Source organism: Panthera onca, chromosome C1 (assembly GCF_046562875.1).
Source record: "Panthera onca isolate mPanOnc1 chromosome C1, mPanOnc1 haplotype 2, whole genome shotgun sequence".
In the NCBI taxonomy this organism is placed as follows: domain Eukaryota; kingdom Metazoa; phylum Chordata; class Mammalia; order Carnivora; family Felidae; genus Panthera; species Panthera onca.
This window is the reverse complement of record NC_138346.1, coordinates 18,869,793-18,895,318: the sequence shown is the minus strand read 5'-3', so window position 1 is coordinate 18,895,318 and position 25,526 is coordinate 18,869,793. Positions and strand designations below refer to the sequence as shown.

The following is a 25,526-nucleotide window of genomic DNA, read 5'->3' as shown; positions in this document are numbered from 1 at the left end:
AGTCTACTCAGATCTGGCCCCAGGGTTCCCAGAAAAGCCACTGGCCCCCCACTTCCACTCCAAGTTTGGTTTTTGAGGGTCTGAATTTGGATCAGTGTTGGGTTTTTTTCTGAGTCTTTGCAGCCTTCTCTATCTGAAGAATAAGTGTGTTTCCGAAGGAGGCCCATCTAGAACAGAAAGATTTGGGGACACCAAATGGTTCTGGGTCTGCAGGATGGAGAGTACTCAGGCTCAGTAGGAGAAGCAGCTGGACACCCATAGGGGAAAATCTCTCTCTCGTCTTCTCACTCACCAAATGTGTGGCATACAAGGGTCGGTGTCATCCTTCCCCTCCCTTCACCCCCTCCCCCACACCCATGAAGAATGTCATTAAGGGAGAGAATGTAAAAATGAATGGACAAAAGTATCTTGACCTTAATCTTCCATTTTTCTGTTTTTTACTGTAAAGGAGTTCACGGACATTCTGGTTCCTTTGAGCCTTGTCCATGAACCTCTGCCATGGGTCCATTCTAGATGTGCTGACAAAGCTGACTTCCAGGCCTGAAATGCTGAGAGTGCCTTCCAGGCCTGAAATGCTGAGAGGACCCAAGTTCACCAAAGAAAAAGCCTTGTGGTCAAAACAGTGGGCCCAAAAGCCAGATGGAGGGGTGTGAATCCTGCCTCTTCACTAGCTGTGTAATCTCAGGCAAGTTACTTAACCTCCTCCAGCTTCTGTGTTCGTCTGGAACATGGCAATATGAAAACATACACCACATAATGTTGTATGAGAATGAAATAATGCTCTAAATATAAAGCACTTAGAACAACATCTGGTGATAGTTGGTCTTCATTGAATGACAGCACTTGTCATTATAGCTTGTGGGGGCCTATTTCCTCCCAGATGACACAGTCTCCAGGGCAACTTCTCTGGAGTTTTCCTCCATGGAGGTGGGGGAAGGAGAAGGTAAGAGTCTGAGCAGTCATCCCTAACATAGTAATCTCTGTAAGAGGACAGAAGCTGGGTAGTTGTATGTTTTAGCAACGGGCTGTTCACAGTCGGGAGAACTCTACTTTGTAGCATACACCAATTTTGACGGTGTGAATACTCCCACCATGCCCTATATCAACTGGCTTATGAAATTTCTGAGAAATTAACAAGTATAACGCTGGACCTGGGACTCTCAGCTGACCTGTAGCAAGTACAGAAAAACCTGCCTTGGCATAGAGAGACCCAGAAAAAATGAAGAAGGGAGTCACCTTGTCTTGGCAATAAACTGGGCCTTTTCTAGACTAAGCAATGTTTCTCAAAGTGTGGTCCATGGACCATCCGCCATGTTCGGTATTTGTAAAAATTTCCTGGGCCTCGCTCTGGATCTATTAAAGCAGAATTGTTTGAATGGACCCAGGAATCACTTTTAAAGAAACTGCACAGGTGATTCTGAGGTTTGAGAACAGCTAGGTTAGGGACTCCTGAGTTCTCCAAGAAGTCAGAAGGGGCCACAAGGCAGATGTGAATTCTACAAAATCTTCTCGTACCATGGTCCGTTATTCACACTGAAGGATGAGAAACAGGCCCCGAGACAGACTTGAGTAAGCAGGAAAAGTGCCTCGACAGGCCTAGTGAGGTGGTTCTAGATGAGTGAAGTGACCATGGGCTAGTTACCTCCATTCTCTCTCTGGTCCAACAGTGTTTAGGGCAAACTTTGAGATCAGCATGGGAAGGCCTTGCCTGGCACAGAGCCCAGTTCTCTGTGGCAACTTTGCTGGGCTTCTGGGTGAAGAAGGGCCTGTAGTAAAGGTGGGAGCATGGGAGTTTCTGTTCTTGGAGGAAGGTGAGCACACCCCTGAACCGACCCACCCGTGGCTCCAGACTGTGTGTTGGCCCTGCTCAGCATCCTAGACTCTATGGCTCTAACAACTTAAATAATTTTTATTACAAAAGGAAGAAAAGACCAAAACATCCCCAAAATTCTCCCATGGGCTTCCCCCTCCGAGCCAATAAATAAGGTGGGGGAGACTGACCGGAGAGGGGGGTGAGGGTCATGGTTCAGCAGAACAGGGAGCGTAGCCTGGGCAGGGGCAGAAGGACATCCAGCCCGCTCCCCTGGTCCTGGGCACTATGATCACATTGGCTGGAACAAGGAACTCTGCTCACTGACAGCAACAGTCTCTGTCCCGAGGAGTGTGGCCAGGGAGGAAGGTCATGCCTCAGGATGGCCAGACTGGCTGCCCCACCCTGCGGCCTTCTCAGTTCTGGGCAGCAGGTGTTGAGTCCAGCCAGCTCCCTGCTGGCTCCCAGGGAATCTAGCAGCATCGACTGAGGTGCAAGCCCACCTACGAGGGGCCTCAGACAGATGGAATGGGCCCTCCCCATTGGGGGAGGCAGGTATGAAAAATCGAAGTGAGAGCTGGCCAGGTGGGGGAATCCACTGTGCCAGCCTCAAGAGGTCTCTAGAATAGAAAGATAGACCACTCCCTCCCAACCAGCTTAGCTTGTAGCTCTGTCCCTACATCGAGGTGGGGTGGTCAACACTGGCATTGCCCAGTCAAGTCTCCATGGTGTGTCTGGGAAAGAGGAGATGGTGGGAACCAGTGCCCCCCACTCGGGTCCCTTTCAGGGCCAGTGTCCTCTCGGCGGGAAGGCCTTTGGACCGCGTTAGGCAGCTGCAGGAGGGCAGTGAAGGGGTCTTCTCAGCTCCCTGGCCCAGCCATGCCCAGCGAGTGGAAGCTGCCCTCTTCCAACAAGAGCCGCCCCAGGCGGTAGAGCAGCTGGGGGTACCAGTGCACACCCTCCCCCGGGGTCCAGCTGCCCCACGCCAAGCTGGGAAACAGTCGCAGGGGCCAGAAGGCCAACTGAGCCAGACGGTGGTCAGCCACGGCCGCGAAGCAGGAGGCCACCACATCCTCCACCACCAGCGTCCCATGCCTTGTTAGTGGGGCATAGGCTCCCAGGGCCACGTGTGTGGAGACGGCTGCCACTCGGGCAGGTTGCAGGCCCGGCACCCCGGCCACCAGCACGTACTGGCCAGGCTGCACTTGGCTGGCAAATGTGGCCCGGAAGTGGGCCGCTGGTTCTGTGTGATTATTGGCGGTGAAGAGCAGGTGGGCAGGCGTGAGTGCCAGGCGGCGCGGGGGGTCCTGGGTCTCGATGACCCGGAAGGCCCTCAGCCTGTCTGGCTCGCGATCCAGGAAAATGAGCACGTCACTGAAGGTGGGGTTCCCATCCTCCCCCATGGCCAGCACCCGGTCTCCGGGTCTCACAGCTGACAAGGCCACACGTGCCCCGCTCTCTAGGCGCACCTGGGCTCCAGCAGGAAAGCAGCCACCTGTCTTGGCCGCAGCAGAGTGCTCTGTGGGAAGAAGGGACATGAAGGTGTTACTGCTGTGTCACAGCACCCCTCCCCAGAGCTCCTCTCGCTCCCAAAGAGCCCCCCCCCCCATCACCATATTCTGGCTCTGCTCCCCCCTTCCCGTGCAGCCTTGAATACACCCCAACCCACGATGTGATCTGTCCTCCTCCCCCGTCTAATCCTTTGCCAGTGAGAGGAGCATATTGTGGCTCCAAGACCCATGAGTGAGAAAGAAAGGACCCTGCTGAAGCCCCGGCCAAGCCCCTGTCTGCTCGCTGTGAAGCAATGTTGTAGAGCATCAGAGAGGTCAGGGGTGAACTGAGCCAGGTGGTGGTCAGCTGTGACTTGAAACTCGAAAGCTACAGTCTCGTGGAGAAGGCACTTAGCTCCTCTGGGGTCTGGATGTCCTGTCATTTCTCACTCCTTGCTCAGACACTCCCCAAAAATTGCACTCTCAGGCTGACACCCCGAGTTCTGTCCCAGAGCTGGCCCTTGGAGTCCAGATAGAAGCGAGAGGAGGGCCAGCCGTGGGCAGCTATAGACTTCTGGGGAGCCTCAGAGTGAGTGGTCAGGCCAGGGCGTGACTCAGTGGCAAGGGTAAAGTCACCATCTTCAGTTCATGTGCTGGGTCCTTGTGCGGGGACAGGACACGGTGGCATTGGTGGGCGGGATGGTGAGCAGTGTTGTGGGTGGGAATAATGATGGAAGTGGCCACTCGGGGAGCTGGTGTCGGGCCAGTGTTCGCAGGTGAAGGGTGGACGTGACTTGAAGTAGATACAATTGGCAGGAAAGTGCTGGAGGGGAGGATGGGGGTGGGTCACCACAGTGTGCCCAGGTGGGTTCGGGAATAGTAAGCAGTGGGTCTGGTCTCATGTGTCAGGTCTTCGGGTGTGACTGCTACGTGGTGCCAGCATGGAGGGCTGTGCCCGAAGCCAGGTGGAGCCAGACTGGCAGTCACACGGGAACCATCTGAAGCATCCGTGATCAGGTTCAGTGTAGGTGACAGGGATGCTGACAAGATCTGAGGGAGGGGCAAGGCCCCAATGCCTGCCCATTCGGATCAACAAGGCGGCCAATCTGGGAAAATCCATTTTATTGAGTCCACTGTTTATTCTGCCCCTCGTGGCTGGCTTTGCCCCAAACTGTCCAGCTTCAGGGCCCTGAGGGAGAGGTTGGGGATGCCTGCACCCCCTGGAGGAGCATACAAAGTGCCCTAAAGGGCCTGACCTGCAGCAGGGTTGTGGGTTCTGAGTCTCTGGGCTCCCGGCTCCTGGTGAGGCATGCTGGTGTCTGGGCATAAGCTGGCCCTTGGCCCCTGGCCCCACCGCCCGCCTCCATTCTGAGTCATCTGAGCGGGAAAGCCATCTCTGTCCCAGCCTGGCTTCCTCCATCTGTCCAGCTTGCTCTGTCTTGCACCTCCTGCTGCAGGCTCTGGACTGTGGACCGCGAGGTCGGCCCCCAGCAGTGCTGGGACAGGGCCCTGTCTCCCTAGGCTCCTGCCATGACACTACCAGGCAGGGGGTGAGCAGGTGGTCACAAGCAGCAGTGGGGAGCGAGGCGGACGTCCTCTTCCCTGGGGTCCCCGCCTCCATCCCCTGGCGGGCCTCTTCACCTTCTGGGCAGCAGTGAGCCCTGTGCCTGCCCATGCCCTGCGGCCCCGGCCCCGGGCCCAGCCCCCAGGCAGCGGCTCACCGGACTTGACGGAGCAGTGCACGTGGGCCTTGGACTCATAATACACCCAGTCGAAGCCGGCCTCCACTGCCAAGCGCGCCAGCAGTCCATACTTATTGCGGTCGCGGTCCGAAGTGGTAATGTCCACCGCGCGGCCCTCGTAGTGCAGCGACTCCTCAGAGTGGTGACCGTCCTCATCCCAGCCTTCAGTCACCCTCAGCTTCACGCCGGGCCACTGGTTCATCACGGAGATGGCCAGCGAGTTCAGGCGGTCCTTGCAGCGCTAGGAGAGGAAAGCCAGCAGAGTTAGGGGGAGATGCCGGCCTGCATGCGGGTGGAGGCGTGGCCCCGCCCCCGGCCTCTCCCAGAGCATCCGCTGGAGTTAGGAAACCAGGGAGGTTGTTCTGTCCCTCTCTTTTAGGAACAGAGAGCCCTAACTTGCTTCTTTCCCTTCTAGCGTCTGGCTGCTCCAGGGACCTGGACCGCACGGTGGCGCCACAAATCTGGAGGGCGCGTTGGGAGGTGCACCCTTGGGGCGACCTCCTCTGATAAGTGGCCCCTCCCTCCCACGCTCTTTCCCCTCAGATCGGGGTACCGATCCCTCCACAGACCCGGCTACACTTTTCCCGCGCCCAGTCCCTCTGTCCCACCAAGGCACCTGAAGGCCAGAAACCACCCTCTGCCGGCAGGGTTGGGGTGGTAGCGGAGCCGACTGCCTGCGGCTGGCCTGCTAGGCGTGCAAGGCCGGAGGTGCCCAGTAGGTGTCACCGTAGCCTCAGGGCTGAGGCCCCCCGACTCGGTCTGGAGGCGCGGCAGGTGCAGAGCGCCCCAGCAACGTGGGGGCGTGTTGGGAGGGGAATCCCGGGCCGCCTGGATCTCTCCAGCGCCACAGAGTATTCCTGCTGGGACTTAAGATCCAAAAGTGACCCACACCCAATCCGAGGATGCAGAAGCCTGGAAACCAGAAGCCTGTGGAAATGCTAGCGCCCAGCTGGGCCAGATGGAGGGCGACCCGGAGCGTCCTCCGCAGCAAGGGGCGCACGCAAGGCTGATAATCCCAGGCAAGGTTCTCCCTCAGTCCAGAACCTTCAGCACCTCTGCGCCGCCCCTATCAGGGAAAGGGCTGGAGAAACCGAGCCTCTGATCTCAGCGAGCCGGCTCCACGCTCTGTCTCACACGGGGTGGGAGTAGAGCCGCGCCTTGCCGGAAGGAGAGAGATCGACGGTCTGTGATGACTCCCCGCGTGCCTGCAGCCCAAAGGACCCTGCAGTTGGCTGGGGGGAGGGGACTGCGGGAGAGCCGACCCTTTCACAGTCCGTGACTCGGGTGCGAGGCGCCGCCAAATGTGGACAGCCCATGTCTCAACCTACCCCCATCCCGCACAAAGGGGGCCCCACAGACCCTTGGACTCCGCCTCCCAGGAGCCAACAGCGGCTACAGCCCAAGGCCTGGCCGTCCTCTGGGCGAGCAGCCTAGCTGGGGAGCACACTGCCCAGGAAGGGAGCTCGGTGTGCTCCTTGCCTCCAGGCTTCCAGCCGCCCCCCCCCCCCCTCCAGCTAAGTCGGCCCCGTGGGCCCCTGCTCCCCGCCCCTCTCCCCCTCCCCCGGGTCCAGAGCTGGGGAGCGCTGTCAATGATTGCCCAGCCCGTGGCCCGGATCCTTATCTGCATTCCTCGGCGCCCGGCCCGGCCCGGCCACCAGCCAACCTTCGGCCCCGACACCGGCCGGCCAGCCCCGGCGCCAGGGCGCAGGCTGAGGGCTGTGGTGGAGCTGTTCTTCCCAAAGCACCTAGGGAGCAGACTGCCTGCATGCGGGGGAAGCCCCGGGAGACCACCGAGGAAGGGGACGTAGGTTTCTGATCCCTTGGGACCCCAGATGCAGGGAAGAAAGTCTGCTCCCCAGTGCCTGGGTTGAGCGGGTCCTGTTCGGAGCTTGCAGAAACTAGCTAGCGTTAGTTCTGCTCCCTCCCTCTCCCGGCATCCTAGCTCTTCTCTTTCAACACTCCCCGTCCCTGCCACCAAGCCCAGGGGTCCCCCAAGTCCGGTCCCAGAGCCCGAAGTTCTCGGCACCCCACCCTTAACCGCAGCGGCGCGGCTCAGCTCTCCGGGACAGACACGTGGGCTCGCCGGGCAAGTTCCCTTTCCCACCTCCGCCTCCCGGCTCAGCTCTTCCCGGCTGTCCCTAACCCCAGACCCGGGAGGGGGGGTGGGGTGGGGTGGGGAACGCTGCTCCAGAGAGGGCAGCGCAGCGAACCAAGAGCGCGCGGGGAGGAACGGCCCTCTGCGCCCGCAGCTTCTTCGCCCTCAGGGGTGCCGAATGGAGAGGGGCGCAGCGGTGCGGAAGGTTAGGCCAGGAGGGACTGCGTGGGTCCCGAAGGCGCGGGAGGCGGCCGGGTCGAGGTACCTCCGGGTGCCGAGTCTGAGCTCAGCTGCCAGCGCTCTGGGGCAGTGGGGCTGCCGCCACCAGGCTCGGCCGTGGCGCTTGGCAGTGGGGCGCTCTTCTCCCACCTCCGGCGGGTCCGCGGGTGTCCGCACTGCCGCCGGGACCCCTGGCCGGCCCATCTTGGGCAGCAGGCGGCTGGGCTTGGCGAGAGGGGCAGGTGCCAGGGGGCGTGCCAGCCAGTCGAGAAAAGGTGCCAGGGGGGCGGGGAGGGCCGGGCAGGTGGCGGCGCTTCAGCGGCGGCGCCCTGCGAGGGCGGGTCGCGCTCACCTGGGTCATGAGGCGGTCGGCGCCCGTGTTCTCCTCGTCCTTGAAGATGATGTCGGGATTGTAGTTGGGGGTGAGCTCCTTGAAGCGCTCCGAGCTGCGCGCGATCTTGCCTTCATAGCGCCCGCTGGCGCCCAGCGTCTTCTCCGGCACGTTGGGGCTGAACTGCTTGTAGGCGAGCGGCACGAGCTTGCGCGGCGGCCGCCTCCGGCTGCCCACCACCCGGCCCGGCCCGCAGCCCCGCGCCGCCGGCACCAGCAGCAGCAGCAGGAGCAGGCAGAACCGCAGTCGGGGCCGGAGCCGGGCGGGAGACATGGCAGGGGAGCCCGGGCGAGGGGCGGGCGAGGGCGCCTGGTGGGCTGGTGGGTGGGCGAGTCGACGGGCGCGCTGCGGGGGCTCAGGCGTCCGGCTGGCTCCGGGGGGCTCCAGGTGGGGGCGCCATGGGCTGCGCGGCGCGGCGCAGGGCCGGCGGGACTCAGGTGCGGGGCGGGGGCCCGGGGCCCTGGCTGGTGGCGGCGCGCTGTCCCCCTCGGCGCCTCGACTCTGAGCTGCCCGGCTCGCCGGCCGCCAATAAATAGGCCGGCCCGTTTGTTTTGGCAACGCGGCGGCGGCGGGGGGCGGCGGGCGGCGGGGCTGCGGGCCGCCGGGCTGGGCTGGGCTGGCCGGGCCGGCGGGCTGGCGGGCCCCGCGGTTAGCACCCCGGCCCGGCGGTCAGGCGGCTCTGGCGGAGCGGGAGCTGCTGCCGTCTGCGGCGCAGCTCGGGGCCGAGTGAGAGGGGAAATGGAAGAGATCCGGGCTCGGGCCCCGCGCAGACCGCACCCTACCCATGTCCCTGCCTCCTGTGCGCTCGACAGCGAACCTGCAGCAAGGGCGGCACAGCCTCCTCCCCCTCGGGCGGGCGGCCCCGGCACCAGCCAGCCCTCGTCCCGCTCGCTCCTCCGCCGCGTCCGCCCGCCCGCTGCCCTCGGCGCCCCCTGCACTGCCTGAGTTCGCCCTCCCCGCCCGGACGCGCCCCACCCCGCCTGGGCCTCGCCTCTGGGCTCCCCGCGGCTCCGGGGTGCCCCGCCAGGCGCAAACCTCCCGGACAGGAGCTGCCACCCCCACAGAGACCGCAACCCACGGCGCGGCCGGACGCGAGGGGCGGGGGGCAGTGGCCGGACCGCACGGCCGCCTACGGTGTCCCCTGCGGGGAAGTAAAGCCAGAAGACGGGAGGCCGCCCCTAACCTGGTGCCCCACCCTGGCCCGGGAGACGCGCCCTCTCAGCGTGGTGGACTGAATTCTGTATCAACCCGGTGCACATCCCACGGCCACCGGGTGTGAAGCTGGGAGTGGGGCACCCAGCCTCATGAAGAGTCAAATCGGGCTTTTTGGTGGGTTTTGCTGTTTCTTTTGAGTTGGAAACACTATTAAAAAAGAGCAAAATGAAGTTACAAAGGGATGGGCCAAGGTGTGGAGAAGAGCAGCTAAATGATGACATCAGCTGGAGGAACTGACCACGTTAAAGACCCGGCAGCGCTGGTCTGGGGTTGGGGGGGGGGGGGGCAGGGGCTTGCTGAGAACCGCAACAACGACTCACAGCTGCTGGCGTGCAAGGGCTGCTACACAATTCCTCTGTTAATTCTGCTTTACAAATTCAAAACCATAGAGAATACGTAGAGGCAGCTAGAGAAGTAAACACGGACGGTGTGTTTATTTTGATATGCCACTCAGGAAAGCTGAATGAATTAGGATTTATTCTGCTAAAACCAGAAAGGGCAAGGATGTTGAAAACAAATGCCGCCATCACAACAAATTATGTGATTTGGTCGCAGTATAGTCTACCAATTCAATAGAGATAGAAATAAAAGAATGAGAAATAGAAAGATTTAAACATTTTTTTCATTCCAAGAATACTGACCCAGTTAAGTACCACTTTGTTGATTCTTACGTGCCTGGTACATGGGAGCTCTTCCATATGATTATACTAAGTATGCTACTTGCATTATCTAATTCAAACTCACAACCTCAGTTGAGCTCTTATTCCCGTTTTACAAATGGAGATTTTGAAGTTCAGAGAAGATAAACAACTAGCTTCCGGCTGGGGAGCAGAGAGAAAATTCAAATCCTCTACCCTCTACGGGGGTCTGACCCCAGAGCCCCAGCTCTCACCTATGCATCGGTTCCTTGGCCCTCTTTCCTGGGTTTTGAGCTGTGGTGGCTTTTCACAGATGTCCTCACGTTTTCTCTGGATGGATTTTGTGAACATAAGTTCGGAATTAGATGGGGACCTATGATAGTGCTTAATCCAAGCACTTCGTTTCCAGAAAAGGCAACTGAGGCCCACAGAAGGGAAGTTAGGATGATGCCACCAGGAGGAGAGTGTGGCATGTCACTTGGAAACACAGTGCATTGTTTCTTTTTTCCTCCCCGCCCCCCTACCATCCTGCCCCCCATGTTCTCCACTTTGGGTCTCTTCCTTCCTCAGTATTTGAATTCTATGTCTCCCAGTCACAGGTCTCTCCAACATCGTTTCTTTTCCTTGAGCTCTCAAAGAACTTCAAGGTACCTTTTCCAGGGTTCAAAAACTATTCCGGCACTATTCCCCACCGGCCTCCCTCTCTACTGCTCAGATTTCTGGAGCAGACCAGGTCAGTGCCTCTCCCAATCCAGACAAACGGGGGAGGGGAGGGCTCTTCTTAGGGAGCTCAAAAGAAGATAATCCCATAGGTTCCCAGGGTCATCTATTGCAGTGTGTTATAATAATCTTCTAGAGAAGTTTTGCCTTAATTTCAGTCTTTCTTCCTCCCTCTCTAATGCAAATTCGACTGCTTTCCTCTTCTTCTGGTCTTAGAAATTAGGGTAATTATCCTGCTTATTATCCCATGTGCACAGTCCTGAAGAGTTCTTTAAATTCACTTTCAATCTTCTTTTCTCCGAGTAAAAGACAATTTAAGATTATTTTAGGGGCTCTAACTTGTAACCATTTATTAACGTTGCCATTCTTTCATTTCTCTTCTTAAACTGTGATCCCGTTGAATGCAAATCTCTGGTAAAGATCTGATCCGTGTCAAATCAGCATTAGAGCAGCGCTAAGACCGCTTGGCATCAGGGGTGGTCCGACAGCAGTGTGACCTCGTTGGTTTAGAGAGCGCTCCACCAAGTCTAGCCCCTCCTGGGCCTGGCTAACTTTGGAGCAGTGATCAGGGTGTGTTCTGGGAGAAGAACATAACACTTATGAAGTCTCTCCTCTATAACAGGTACTTTAAGCACTTAGTACAATCTTCACAATAACACTCTGTACACAGCAATTACTATTCTCATTTTACAAATCTACAACTCCAAGGCTGTACGAGTACAGTAACTTGCCTGTGGTCCCCCAGTCAAGATTTGAACTCTGGAGCTTTTTCATTCCAAACGTATACTTTTTTTTTCCCCCTCAGGACACCTGATGGTTCAAGATCTGAATCTCAAATTTAGATCTGCGTGAGTCCAGTCTCGTTCAGTGCAGGAAGGGGGAGAAGAGGGCAGAACTGGAAGCATCATAATTTCCAGGGCAGTGACCCTGGAGCATTTTGAATCCAAATTGGGGCCTGAAACCTTGGGTCATTTCTTGCCTGCCTATATTCTTAGTTGTTCAGTAGCTGTAGGGTAGATTTTGAGCTGGGCTAATCCATTAGACCTATCAAACAAAGCCTAGTTCTTTTTTCTAGTCACTTCCAGGCTCCTGCTGGCAGTAAACCTGGAGAACTGAGGTGTGCCACTCTGGGGGCACCAATGGCCTGGAGTTTGAGTAGCAGTGATAGAGTCTGATTGGTGGTGGGGGGGGGGGGCACCTGACATCTGAGTCCTGGGCCTCTTGGTAAAATCACTTTTCTTCTCCCACCTCTAGACCCCTTCTACCCTCAATCATCTCTATTTTGAAGAGAACAAAGTAAGATCTATTTCTTTGGATAATATGATTCAGCTTTTGCACACTAGAGTAAACGTTGGAAAAATAGGTGGAAAGGAAATGGGGGGAAGAAAATATACCATAGAACCTGATCATTAAATATCTGTTTATTAGACTACTATGTTAGTATATTTACTCAATCTTGATTTGAACACTACATAGTTCAAATAAAATGTACTTATAGTCATATGTGTGTGCATGTGTATACAGATATGTGTATATCTACAGACAAATACATGCATACATACTGTGCTGGTCCATACTTCTGTAATCAACTAATCTTTTTTCTCTTTATCCTGCCACTTGGCCAGATCAGTCCTGCTCTAAATCCATGGGTGCTGAGCCACAACCAGACAGGTTGTTGGAATGCAGTTAGCCAAATATCTTCCAATGACTCGGAGCACAGCAGCCTTGGCTCATAGAAAGAGCTCTAGGCCTGGAGTTGTCAGATCTATGCCTGAACATGGTCTTTGATACCTTCTACCTTTGTGGCCTTGGGCAAGTCACTTGACTTCTCTAAATTTTAGTTTTCTCATCTATAAGGCGAAAATATTATCACTTACCTCGTAGGGTTGTTGCGAGGGTTAAAAATATAAGCTGTGAAGTACAAAGCTTATGTGTAATTTGTTTTTTATCCTCCACTGGGCTCACTAGCAGCAGTGGTTCTATGATTCCTATCACCTGTCTCGGGGGAATAATATACAACAGGTTGCTCATACATGTGTGCCCCAAGACAGTAGTGGGATTAGGAGGATCCTTTCTATTAGTGAGCATCTATCTTGTGAACAGTAGTGTGATAGGTGCGTAAGGATAGAGAATACAAACAGAAAGTAAAAAAACACAGTTGTTGTCCTCAAGAAATTCACTATTTAACCTTAAAAATAAATCATGAAAATAAAAGACAGTTGCGAAGCTGTGAATGCCATTTATGAGTGAGTACAGAATAATGCATGAATTCTGTAGATCATGTAGATAATTCTGTAGAATTCTGTAGAATCATGTAGATAAGATGAACTTGGCCTAGAAGGATACGGAATTAAGAAGAGATTAGCCTGGGATCTTTCTTCCCATTGAATTGGTCCCACTAGTTGTCCAAGTTACTTAATTGTTGAAATATTTTCCATCATCTTTAGATTTTTTTTAAGTTTATTGGTTTACCTTCAGAGGGAAAGGGGGAGGGGCAGAGAGAGAGGAAGAGAGAGAGAAAATCCCAAGTAGTCTCCGGACAGTCAGCGCAGAGCCCAACATGGGGCTCAAACTCATGAACCTGGAGATCTTGACCTGGGCCCAAATCAAGAGTTGGACAATTAACTGACTAAGCCACCAAGATGCCCCCATCTTTAGGTCATTTTGACATCCGTTTCATACGTGCTTCAATTCCATCTGATGATGGGGTTAGACCTCTTGGAAGAAATCAGTTTTGAAGGAGGGAAAGGAATGCCTGAAAAGAATGAAGGGGATTCTCAGTGACGGGCAGTGGCCCAAGCAACGATGATGGTGCCACTGATAATGAAAACCCAACCTGGATGATCTAGTAAAGGGGGAAACCCTGGTGTTATCTGATGTAACCTTCACAAAAGCCTTATGAAATTGACACCATTATTTTCACTTTATGGATGAGGAACTGAGGTTCAGAGCTTGTAAGTGAGGGAGTTGGAGTTGGAATCCAGGCCATTTTGACTCCATAATGACCCCATTTCTTTGTAAGTGATTCCTAGGGCAAGCGTGCTGGGTTGTTGACCTCTGTTCAGGTCACTCATTTTCTCTCCAAATCTAGGGGACTCTTGTTACTTTCATCTTGGATTTTTAAGACCTCATACTCTTTAATTTACCATTTCCCCAGCTGATTGCAATAATTCTCACTTCTGTTGATTTTTGAGAGAGAGAGAGAGAGAGAGAGAGAGAGAGTCCCAAGCAGGCTCCACACTCAGCACAGAGCCTGACACAGGGCTCGATCCCATGAGATCATGACCTGAGCCAAAATCAAGAGTCGGATGCTCAACTGACTGAGCCACCTAGGTGCCTCTCTACTGTTGATTTTTTAATTCTTAATTTATTTTTTTAAAGTAGGCTCTATGCTCAATGTGGGGGTTGAACTCACAATCCCAGGATCAAGAGTCTCACACTCCACCAACTGAGACAGCCAGATTTCCCTCTACTGTTGATTTTTTTAAGAGGTTAGCAACTCCACCAAATTTGGCCCATATTCAGAAATGGAAGCAGGCTGTCTTTCAAGCCTCAGATTAGTCCAGAACACATTTGGAGATCCAATTAGAGCCACTCAAATGCTTTGAAAGCTGGCTATTGATTAGAAATGGGAATGTCAAGTTACCTTTGCCCTAACAATAAGCTCATTACGAGGCACTTCAGAGAGATTCAGGCATTAAAGACCTTGTTTTGATGACTTTGAAAAGGTAGGAAAAAGTAGCCAGGTTGTTACATAGAAGAGTTTTTGCCCTCAAATCAGAAACTAAAGATTGTGGGAAACTCTTATAGACAAAAAGACATATATACAAATATATTTTTTGTGTATGGTTAGTAACATGTTTACTAATACTAATGTGCTTTATTTCCACCCCAGCATCTCTATTAGGAAAGAAATTAGTTGCTTAAAGAGAGTCTTGGAAAATATTAGTTCAATGAATGGTCAGTAAAGGGGAGGGTACTAATCTTTAATACTCAAGCCATGCTCCTCAGCTTTCTGTAACAGGGTCTGGATTGGTCCACCCACACCCTCTCACCAGTCTCTCTTGGTACGTAAAGCATCCTAAGGATGCTGGGGATGTATAGCCAAAGAAAGCAAGAAGGTATCCTGTCCCTTACTTTTAATAACTTGTATTCTTAGTTTCTGCAAAATGACATCATTCCATTATGGTTCTAGCTAACAAAATGGCATTTAACCACCACTCTTGCCTTACTACTGGTTGCTGTAAACAAAAAATATTACAGTAACTTGTGTCTACAAATTTCTAAAATCACTTCAAGATACTGCCAGTGTGGAGGGTGTGTGTGTGTGTGTGTGTGTGTGTGTGTGTGTGTGTGTGATCCTCTTTCTTCATATATCCACTCACAAATATTTTTGAGCACCTATTAAGTGCCAAACACTGCACAAGATGCGTGGGATGTGACAGAACCCGAAAAACAAAAAAAAGATTCCTGCCCTGATGGAGCTTTAGTCTAGTGGGGAGGCATTAGGGAGACCAACAATTAAAGATAATGTAAAAATCAGGAAAATGCATAATGTGTTAGAAGGGGACCCGAAGCCCTATGAGCACAAACTGTAAAAAAGGGAAGGAAAGGATTGGGAGGGCAGCTACCTTGCGGGGAGGGTGTGAGGTTGGGAGGCAGGTTCTGGTAAGTGGGGCGGTGAGTGGAGATCTCATTGAGGTGTGACTTGAGCCAAGACCTGAAAGAGGTGAGGTCTTCAACCAAGAGGATATCTAGGGGAAGAACATTCTGGGCAGAGAAAAAGGCATAGAGCAAAGGCCTAATGTACTTGCATATTAAAGAAATAGCAAAGAGACAAGTGTGATGGAAGACGAAGCTGGGGAAAATGGAATAGGTTGGCTTTCTGCTTGCTGACCACGAGTATGATTTTCAAACTTTTTACAGAGCTCATAATGAAGATAATTTGCCCTTTAAAGAGATTTGTGTTTGACATGTAGATATGGACACAACATAGTCAAGTAAAAATAAAATCAGGGAACAAAACAGTATTTATACATAGGATTCTTTTAAACTTTTTAAAACAGACATAGGCATGGCTCTCGCTTTCTACTTTATACAGTTGGGAAAAAAATCTATCTTTTAACTATCATCTTGGGATTGCAGACTTCTTGAAAACAGAAGATATGTCTTCGTGGCCCTGTTGGTGGGGGTGCTGATGTGTAAGCTCTCAGTATGTACAGGATTTGAATTAATTCACGTTTAATTGTATTTGTTTCTTGTTGGATATGGGTTTTTCTGTTTCATTCCTGACACATTTCCTACAAACCTGTGCCTTTCTTTGAATTCCTTTGTGATGATCTGAAGCTTCCCTATTGGACTTCCCCATTTATAGTTCAAGTCTATGTACAGCACAAGGTTTAACCCACCAACCTGGCTCCTTACATCCCCCTTCCTGGTCAGAATTTTCTGGAGCTTCCATTAGGGATCTTTCTTGCCATTGAATTCTTCCCGCACTGGTTGTCCAAGTTACTCAACTGTCGAAATGTTTCCCATCATCTTCAGATCATTTTGACATCCATTTCATAACCTGCTTCAACTCCATTTGATGATGGCCGTTAAGGTGTTTTTAAGATTCTTATCCAGAAGCATACGTATGTCTTAGATTCTCACTCCCAAGAACTATTTTCCAGATGTCTTTCTGGTGGTAAAGTCAGCTTCCATCAAGTGGTTTCTGCTTCAAAATGGTTTTGGTGAGGGGCGCCTGGGTGGCTCAGTCGGTTGAGCATCCAACTTCGGCTCAGGTCATGATCTTGCGGTCTGTGAGTTTGAGCCCCGCGTCGAGCTCTGTGCTGACAACTCAGAGCCTGGAACCTGCCTCAGATTCTGTGTCTCCCTCTCTCTGCCCCTCCCCCACTCATGCTCTGTCTCTCTCTCTCTCTGTCAAAAATAAACCTTAAAAAATAATAAAAATAAAAAAAACCAAAATGGTTTTGGTGACTAACCCACAGGAGCCATGGCCATCCCTGAATTATCACATGGCACCATCGGTGAGAAACAGCAAATGCTCTCTGGGATTGCTTCACCCTCACCCTACGTGAGTAGATTAAATATAGTTTCATTTGGCACGGTTCTGTTTTCATTCTTCAAATCCTAAAAATGCACATACACTTTGACCGTTCAATAGTCCAAGGTGCTGGAGCTGGGGCCTCCCTGTACTTCACCTCCCTGGTGACACCTCTGTAACCAGGGTGGCTGTGACTCGTGCCCAGTGCACCCTGGGTGCATGACGGCCAAGTACGAACTCGCAGTTGGCCGTTTCTCCAGCCAGGTGCTCTAGTGTCTGCAAGAGGAACGTCCTCTGCCTTTTGCTGAATGTATCACTCTGCTAGTTTTCCCTTTAGCACAATCCAGACACTCTGTCTTCTTTTTGATTCCAAATGCCATTGTACGGGTTACCTGTTCCCTCTGTTCTACTCTTCTAATCGTGTAAATTATCCTGCCACACTGAACTGGTACTTATTAAAGACAGCAACGTGAAGGGCAACGTTTCTGAGTGGCAGAAAACCACTCAAGTTGGGGTATCAGTGTCACCTCCATACATCATCACACTATTACTATTTACATTGCTGTTATATCAAGTTACTAGTGAAACAGACATACTTGTTACCAATTCCTCTTGCCCCACCCGGGGCCTCCCTGGTCCTTCCATACACGACAAGGACCCACTGGTTTTGCTCTGTGCTCTGGTAGTGCCAGGCAGCAGTCATAAATGAAACTGGCAGTCTTTCCTCCTCATGTGGCAGCCGTCTTTTTGTCTTGAATATGGGATCTCTTTACCCCCTCCCAGGACCCCCAACAGTACTGCTCTTGACCCCTGACCCCAGACCCAGACCCTGTAGGGCTTCCCCCCCACCCTAGCTCCAACTCTGCTCACCACCCTGCTCACCCTTCAAGGCCTGGGTGGGAGGGGAAGAACAGGATGGAGGGCTAGTCAGGAGGATTACCCTTCTCCTACTCCATTCTCTCTTCTCCTGTCACCGATTTCTGACTGGCTGTCGATCCTATCAGGGGTCCATAAAGCGAGGAGGACTCTGGCCTGGGAGAGGGGGGTAGGGGTTAGGCAAACAGGCCAGGGAGGCAGTTGGTTGAAGTTTAACCACAATATTCTTGGTCTCTATTGTTTTGAGTGAGGCCCAATATTTCCACAGCAGGATTATAGGATCTGATTAACCATGTTAGACAACAATGCCGAGCTGGGATGGGCTTCCCCTTCCAGCTGCCAATATGAAAAAGTAAATATAACACCCAGATTTCAGAAGGGACTCACAGAAGCCCCCAAGCCCTACTCCCCAATTCTAACCCTGCTTCTGTTTTGGGCCCCCAAGTAAGGGGAGGAAGAGTGTGGTGCTGTATGCTCCTTTAACTCCTGGCCCTTGGCCCAGCAGGACAAGTAATCCTGGCACAATCTTCCCAGGTGAGTCAATGGCTGTGTGCTCCCCACACCCTGGAGTCCTTCCAGTGCCTCTTCCGGGTTCCCCTAAGCTGGCCCAGACTCTCAGGAACCCATGAGAGTTAGGTGCTGAGAGGCTAACAGCCATTCAAAGGTCCAGGAGTGTAGAAAGCACAGCAGAAGCTGCTGGGTTTCAGGATAGAGAAACTGAGGGCAGGTAGGAGTTAACAGCTTGGAAGAATGATCGAGCCTTTGCTGGAATGCTTTGGTGCCACCCGATGACTTCCCCTTGTGCCAGGGCAAAGTAACGTGACCCCAGAATTGAGGAGAAGCATAAGGGACCACCATAAAACAAAGTCTCAGGAGATGGAAAAGTATTCCTCCAAGGGTCTGGGATGAAAGACGGAGGATAGATGGGCTTCTAGGTCAAGTAGTGAAGGATTCCCAGGTCTCCTCACACACACACACACACACACACACACACACACACACACACACACAAGCTACCTCATACTCTCCCTGTCTGGAGGTTTCCCCACAGGATGGGATCTTCTGAGGCCCTGTCCGACAGAACAGGGGGGAAAAATAGAGCAATAAGGAACACACAGCAAGAATAACTGGTAGCAGTTTCCAGAAGGTCATGGCAGTTAGGGAAAGCTCTCCCTTCAAAGTGGGGCTCCCTTCCCTTCTGGCATTCCTCTCTGTAACTGAGTGCCCAGCATAACCCATTGCAATTCGGTGAGCCCACGCATTTGCTGATGTTGGTAACAAGAACTAGGAACCCAGGGTCGTGGGCTCTGAGTCTGGAGGCCTCCCATAGTAAGGTCACCTCTCCTTTTGAACAGTTTCTGCATCAGGGAAACTAGAATAGAGAAAATACTTCAGGACAGAGCTTAGAAAAGCATACATCCTGGGGCTCCTGGCTGGTTCAGTCCATAGAGAATGCAACTCTTCATCTTGGAGTTGTGAGTTCGAGCTCCACATTGGGTGTAGAAGTTTACTTGAAAAAAGAAAAGAGGGGAGGGAAAGGAAGGGAAGGGAAGGGAAGGGAAGGCAAGGCAAGGCAAGGCAAGGCAAGGCAACGCAACGCAACGCAACGCAACGCAACGCAAGGCAACGCAAGGCAAGGCAAGGCAAGGAAACATCCTGATCCTATCAAAACCCAGTTAACATCAAGTAGCACCCTTTGGTAATATAATACCACCACGGTGATATTTTCTGAGTTAGGGTTAAAAACTGACCCTGTTCTCAAAGAGTATAATCTAATGAAAGGATGAGAAAACAAAAAGCACATAGGAAATGTGTATATAACACAGATAGTATTAATAGCACAAATAGTGAGGGAGTAGGCAGAACTGATAACATGACTTTATCACATCATGAGGAAGGGTTATCAAGAGGATCTTAGGTTTCCCCTATACTCTTTGGAGCAAGTCTTCCTAGTTTTGTAAGTAGGAGAAAATGAAGGACAGAATGATTAGAGAGAAGGAGATGCCCCTAGTGACAATATCAAGAACAAGACTAAGTTGTTGCCTTTTCTGTTCTCCTTCCTCCTGCCATCTCAGTTGGGTACAGCTGGAAACCCATTCTCTGGAAACCCCAGAGAATGACACACGAGACTCCTGCTCATCTCCCAGCAGACCAGGGTGAGGGGAGGTAAGGGCCTGGGAAAATGGGAGTTTTCAATGAATAGGAAGGCAAGAAAAGGAGGCAAGAAATAGGAAGGCAAGAAATGTACCACCCGATAAGATTAAGAAGCAGTAGCACTGAGTATTCAGGAGAGTTGACCCTCATTCCTTCCCCCAAGTGTTCCCTGTAGGTGCACTGCATCAGACCTGTGGAAGGACCCTGGTCTGACGGGGACAGATTCTTTCCTGGGCCGGAGTGTAGGAACACAAGCCTCTCTCTTTGCTACCTTACACCCTAGGAATTCCAGGGCAAGTTCCTCGGGGTTCAGTAGGAACATGGAGACCAGAAGCTCCTTCCCTCCTTCCTTCTCAATCACTTTGCTAGCTTTTGGAAGCACTCCTTGATCTGGGAGACTGGCTGACCCATAGCAGAACAGAGAATGACCCCCATGGGATTTTTCTAGGAGGCGGCTGGGACTTTGCCTTAGAGGCTGCTGGGAAAGCCCTCAGTAAGGGCTAACTAAAGGAGATGCTGCCCAGCTGAAGTGCTGAGGGATGATTTCCCTTCTAGCAAAGAGCTTGCCTGTCCCAGCTGACTGTGGGGGGAGGGGAGCCAGCCAGCCCGGCCAAGTAGGTCTTGCAGCCTAGGTGGCGCTATTTCCCTATTTTTAGGTCAAGTTGCTGCAGGAACTTCCTCGAGGTCCCTAGTCCCGCTCCTGGTTTGCTGGCTTGCTCATGTAAACCACCTTATATTATTTTTTTTTCTAAAAATACTCCAAAGCAATTGAAAGAGTCCCTTCTCCCACCAGCCAGCCCTGGCCCCAGCCCCGGCCCCGGGGAGCGGGCGGGTAGGCGGGGAGGTGGGCCACTGCTTTATTAAACACAGGGAAAACTAATATTTACGGAATAAAATTTATGGAGCAGCCACGAGAATTCGACCCTTTTATGTGCATGTGGGGTGGGGGTTGGGCTGGGCTGGGGGCCTCGGGGAGGGGCCCAAGCCAGGGGGCAGGGCTGGAATACAGCCTGGCTAGGCCAATTTGTCCAGGCAGGGATTTCCCTGGTATTGCCCAGGGATTCTCAAACACCACCCCTCGTTCTGGGGGGCAAGAACTTCGGGGCAAGAATACCAGAAGCAGACCCTCTGGGAGCAATGTTTCTCTAAGGATATGTTCAGGCAATATCCCCATGGAGGCTGCCACCTTTGGGGTAGAGGGGGGCAGTGGCAGGGAGATCATTAGGCATACTCTTACTTAACCTTTTAAAAAAGTCATGCATTCTTTTGAGAACATGGAAAAGTTATGCTCTTAGAATTTTTCTTACAATTTTAGGGGGTTCACAAACCCCTGATTCCCCTCTGATTAAAAGTACATGCTCTTGAGACCATGGTCTTAGGGCAGAGGGATTATCCAGGGTGAAGAACCTTTATTTTCTCCCAGCTTGCTGGGGCAAATCTTCCCATTTTCCATGTGGTCTCATACCTTACAGATGCTGAAATATGGCTATCTAAATTATGCCAAAAAAATCCCTAAAGAACAAAGTGAGCCATCTGATAGATTGTTTTTACATAGTCCCCAATTTGCATCAGTGATAGTCACGACAGTGGGGCACTGTGATCTGGAGGTGAAGAGTTATCAACGGTGACTGGGAATGAGCCCCGGTGGAGCTCTCAGACTGGGCTAGTCAGTAAAAGCATGGCGGTCCTGAAGTCCTGAAAGGCTCCGGCTGTGAAGAGGTGATGGGAACTACAAGATCCTATTGAAAGGAAGCAGGGTCATAGGAGAAGGGCAGTTACAGTGGAAGATAGAAAAGGCCTAACACCCTTCCTGGAAAACGTTTTCTGTAATGTACATACGGATGCAGTGAAGAACTCAAAAGTCTGGGTTCAAATGCTGGCTGTTACTTATTAGCTGAATGACCTTTGATAAGTCACTTAATCACTTCAAGACTGTATTTCTTAATGGATTAACAGTATCTTCATCATACGATGCTATGAGGATTCAATGCCAGGTAGTTATTAGAGTACTTAGTATATATTAACTGCTCAGTAACTTTTAGCTGCCTATTATTATTGCTGTTCTTATTATAATTATTATTACTTTATCATTGCTTGGATTGTCCTCTTCCCCATGACTTGACATAAGGACAGAAACACCCATCCCAGACAGAGAAGACATGGGGATGAGGAGGCATTTGACCATCATAAGTAAATAAGCCCGAAAAGGCCCCCGTGGGTTCTGCCCCCTTTCCTTCCTCTACCTAACAGCTCCCAGTAAACATCGGGGTTCTACTTTCCTTCCTGTCTCTCCTAAATAATGTTTCAGATGGTCTTACCCATAGAGGAAAACCTAGCAGAAAAGGCCATGGGACTTTGCCAATCCTGGTCTGCTAAATCTTTCCAGATCTGTCCAAAGAGTGGACTTTTTAACTAAGATTCTTCCTATCTCATACAAATTTTGCCTTTTTTCCTGCTAAGCACTATTCATTCCCTAGGCCATTGTCCCAGAGAACTCTGTGGCCATTCCTGTTCCCTGCTGTCCTATCTTCTCGAGTTCTTCTAGTTACCATGTTATTTGAAGTGGCGTGAAGGACGGGAGAATAAAATTCCTTTCTCTCCCACTCCAGTGGGAAACTACCTCGGCCCTTGTGCTCGAAGCTCTTTATAATTTCAATCCCATATTGTGGTTTAGTCTGTTGTCTATGCCTTGGAAACAGACAAAAAAAAAAAAAAAAACCAAGGACAAAAAACAAAACAACACCCCATATGAAGTTGGGCAAAGGAGAACAGCAGCAATCTGTTCTGTCTGTGCCCACCACGGAAAGAGTTCTCAAGATCAAAGTTCCCAAATGGAGGCTTAGCATAGGCCACATGAGAGAAGCATGAGAAGAATCTGAAGGAGCAGATTGAGGGCCTAAACTTCATCTAGAGACAACAATGGGTGGAGCCCAGTAAAGTGAAATAGGTTGGTCATGTTACATAGAATAAGCAATCTCGAAAGCAAGGGGGTGTGAGTGCTTTTTATTCCATGCTTAAGAGAGAAGTGGGTCTCTGAGGAGCACCTGGGACTGGCTAGAGACTCTTAAGAAAGGTAGATAGGCTTCCTGAGCATGTTGAGCCTTTTTGCTGGCTTGCCCTATGTATCTAAAGTCCACGGTAGGACCCTGGGTCTGGAGAACCTCTAACAAAAGAGAGGAAGGTATGGGATTCTCAGAAGCTGGCTTCCACTTGGATAGGGAAGGCCAATGGCCAACAGGCTAGAGCCAAGATTCCCTTGGTCAACAGTACCCATGCCTTTCAACATGGACTTCAGTTATCTTGCCCCTACAGTGGGGCCTCAAACTATATAACTCTGTGTCAGAGATACTCCTGCCATGGGAGTGCCTTTTAGGCTGACATTAGGGCACTCTTCTCCAGGTCCATCCTCAGCAGTTGAGACAGTGACAGGTTAACTGAAGAGCCCCCTTAGCTTCTTCCTCTTGACCTTTGACAACTGAGGTCTCTTCACAGGGCCTGAAGGACCCTAGAAAGAAAAGGAATCCAAGTTAATAGAGGTTTCGAACAGTTCCACTTAGGTTAGGTTGCTCCCCTGACTCTGGGTGGGATGAGGGGCTGGCACAGGTGGTCTGAAGTCTGTGCTGGGCCGTGAATGTGACACAAGACCCTACGCAATGTGTGCATCCCTTCTCCTGCAGGGAACAACCTCATAGACTATCACTGGAAGCGGGGTAAGGGGGAGAAGGAGTCAAGGTCCCTCAGTCAGTACAGGAATTGCAGAGAGGAAATACCAAAGTAAGATGCACAAGACCATGATTCTCCATATAGAAATCCATAATCTAGAGGCCTGGTCACAAATACCCTCCAGTATTTGTTAAGGCAGCATCAACTAGGTGATAGCCACGGGGCCTCTGGCTCAGGGGCTACAGGTGCATGACTCACTGTGGGGTCTTTCTCAGTCACTGGGAGGGATGGTGCTGAGGAGACCGGCTCTTCTGGCTGGCTCAGAAGTTGGTTTTCAGTTCCTTGTGGGGAGGTACTGCTTGAGGGCTGAGGATCTCCTGAAATCAGAAAGATCAAGAGAAGACAGTGATAAATGTCTTCTTCTTACCAGGAAGGCATTAGCATTTACCAAGCATTCTGATAAAGGCCAGGGTTTAGTACTAAGATATAAACAGACAGAAGTAGCCACAAATCCAACTTCCAGCTGACTTTTGGAAAGCTCTGTGTCTACTCTGAAGATTCCCCAGGCCCACTTTAACTAGGTAGGACAAGAGCTTCTTTGACTCAAAACAGCCAACTGTTCTTCAATAGACATTTCCTACCATGTCTCAGGTAGAGAGATTAATCTTTCTCCTGGTCCTCTCACTAATTCTCCAAATACCTAGACCAGTTCCAATAGAAGTTTCTGCAGTGATGGAAATGTCTGCATCTTCACTGTCCGCCTTGGTAGCCGCTGGCCACATGTGGCCACACGTAGCTATTGAGCATTTGAAATGTGGCTACAGCAAAGGAGGAGATGTATTTTTCATTTTATTTCATTTATTCATTTTTAATTTAAATTTAAATCATGACTACCATATTGGACAGCACAGACCTATACCTTAACTCTAACCCCAGGGAGACCAAGAACCTCCACAGCTACGGAGCTACTCACCAGTGCCTTGATGCTCCTGTCTCACTTGGATCTCTTGTCTGGTGACTGCCACATACAGATTCTGTAAATGCATGACAAAGGGTCTTCCGTCACCTACATGGCATGCCTCTGGTAGTTTCTAGAGGGGAGAGAAGATGTTGTCATTGGTTGTACTCTATTGCCAGAGAAAAGGAGTTTGATATTTCCACTGGCAGAAATGGCACCAAACCCAAAAGAATTTATGTAGGGAAGTTAGATCCAGTATAGGACATCCATATCCATATATTGTTGGGAACAATATAAGACCTCTTGTGAGCTCCTCTCCTCTGAAAGGCAACTCCAAATGTATATCTTTAATTCCCCCAATACTTAAAGTCTATTATGTTTTCCCATGAATACCCCTGGGGTACCCATGGGTCTCTGGGGTCTTTCTCCCAAAGGGATGACCTCTTAAAGGACTGTTTTAGGAAATCATCTTCCCTACATTGTCCCTGAGCTGTACAGATGACTGTTTTACTTAAATTCACTCCTACAATTCCACACTAGAGAGAGAAAAAAAGATGAAATCCAGGGAAGGGGAGAAAGAGCAGAATGGGAATGACAGACTGAGAGATAAGACTATAAATTACGGAGCTGTGAAGTTCAGTTAGAGGAGATGGGAGAACTAAATTTTGCAAAGCTTTGGAGGCTTCCCTGCCATTTTACATTCCTTACTGCAATCCCATGGTGCTTTACTGTAATCCCTGAACCGACAAATGGGGTTCCCCCAGGAGAGGAGAAAAATTGATTCTTTAAAAAAATTTTTTTTAATGTTTATTTATTTTTGAGAGAGAGAGAGAAAGAAAGAGAGGCAGAGAAGGAGGGAGACACAGAATCCAAAGCAGGCTCCAGGCTCTGAGCTGTCAGCACAGAGCCCGACGCGGGCCTTGAACTCACGAAATGTGAGATCATGACCTGAGTGGAAGTCAGATGCTTAACCGACTGAGCCACCCAGGTGCCCTGAAAATTGATTCTTGAGGCATAAAAACATCTTACTCTTTTCAAGTATGAAAGATCAGGGCACCTAGGTGGCTCAGTTCATTACGTGTCCAACTCTCAATTTCAGCTCAGGTAGTGATCTCACTGTTCGTTGGGATCTAGCTTCACGTTGGGCTCTATGTTGACAGCATGGAGCCTGCTTGTGATTCTCTCTCTCTCTCTCTCTCTCTCTCTCTCTCTCTCTCTCTCTTTCTGCCCCTCCCCTGCTCATGTGTGTGCACACTCTTTCTCTCAAAATAAATAAGTAAACATTAAAAAAATTTTAAAGTATGAAAGATAACACATACCATATATAAACAGAATTTTGGTATGTCTGTGGATTAAAATTTCTTGAGAGGAAGTGATTAGAAAAAAGTGTCTTAAAAGGCTCCTTATGGGGTGCCTGGGTGGCTCAGTCAGTTGAGTGTCTAACTCTTGAATTCAGCTCAGGTCATGATCTAACGGTTCTTGGGATCGAGCCCCCCATGGGGCTCTGTG

General features: G+C 51.1%; 2 protein-coding genes across 6 annotated transcripts in view; both read right to left on the bottom strand.

The window, feature by feature from the left end:
• Nucleotides 1–516: 516 nt before the first annotated feature.
• Nucleotides 517–8,398, bottom strand: IHH (Indian hedgehog signaling molecule). Its single transcript, XM_060623656.3, has 3 exons — nucleotides 7,709–8,398; nucleotides 5,022–5,283; nucleotides 517–3,329 (listed from the first exon to the last, which is right to left on the bottom strand). Exons 1-3 carry the CDS (start codon nucleotides 8,018–8,020, stop codon nucleotides 2,671–2,673), a joined length of 1,233 nt encoding a protein of 410 aa, XP_060479639.1. The 5' UTR covers nucleotides 8,021–8,398; the 3' UTR covers nucleotides 517–2,670.
• A 13,981-nt stretch (nucleotides 8,399–22,379) lies between these two features.
• Nucleotides 22,380–25,526, bottom strand: part of NHEJ1 (non-homologous end joining factor 1) — an 81,223-nt gene continuing 78,076 nt past the window's right edge. For 3 of the 5 annotated variants that reach the window (XM_060623667.3, XM_060623664.3, XM_060623666.3), the window contains exons 6-8: nucleotides 24,033–24,150; nucleotides 23,318–23,436; nucleotides 22,380–22,901 (exon numbers count right to left, since the gene is read on the bottom strand). In XM_060623667.3, coding sequence (XP_060479650.1) covers nucleotides 22,827–22,901; nucleotides 23,318–23,436; nucleotides 24,033–24,150 — 312 coding nt within the window. In that variant the 3' untranslated portion in view covers nucleotides 22,380–22,826. The remainder of the gene's footprint in view (nucleotides 22,902–23,317; nucleotides 23,437–24,032; nucleotides 24,151–25,526) is intronic. The other 2 variants (XR_013557179.2, XM_078450861.2) reach the window with 1 other exon arrangement.

What these genes read in the sequence shown, in the direction of transcription:
- IHH (XM_060623656.3), bottom strand. Translation starts at nt 8,020, where the DNA reads ATGTCTCCCGCCCGGCTCCGGCCCCGACTGCGGTTCTGCCTGCTCCTG. An exon ending in CCGACCGCCTCATGACCCAG is followed by an intron (nt 5,284 to 7,708) that starts GTGAGCGCGACC and finishes TTCCTCTCCTAG; the next exon opens with CGCTGCAAGGACCGCCTGAA. An exon ending in GCACTGCTCCGTCAAGTCCG is followed by an intron (nt 3,330 to 5,021) that starts GTGAGCCGCTGC and finishes TTCTTCCCACAG; the next exon opens with AGCACTCTGCTGCGGCCAAG.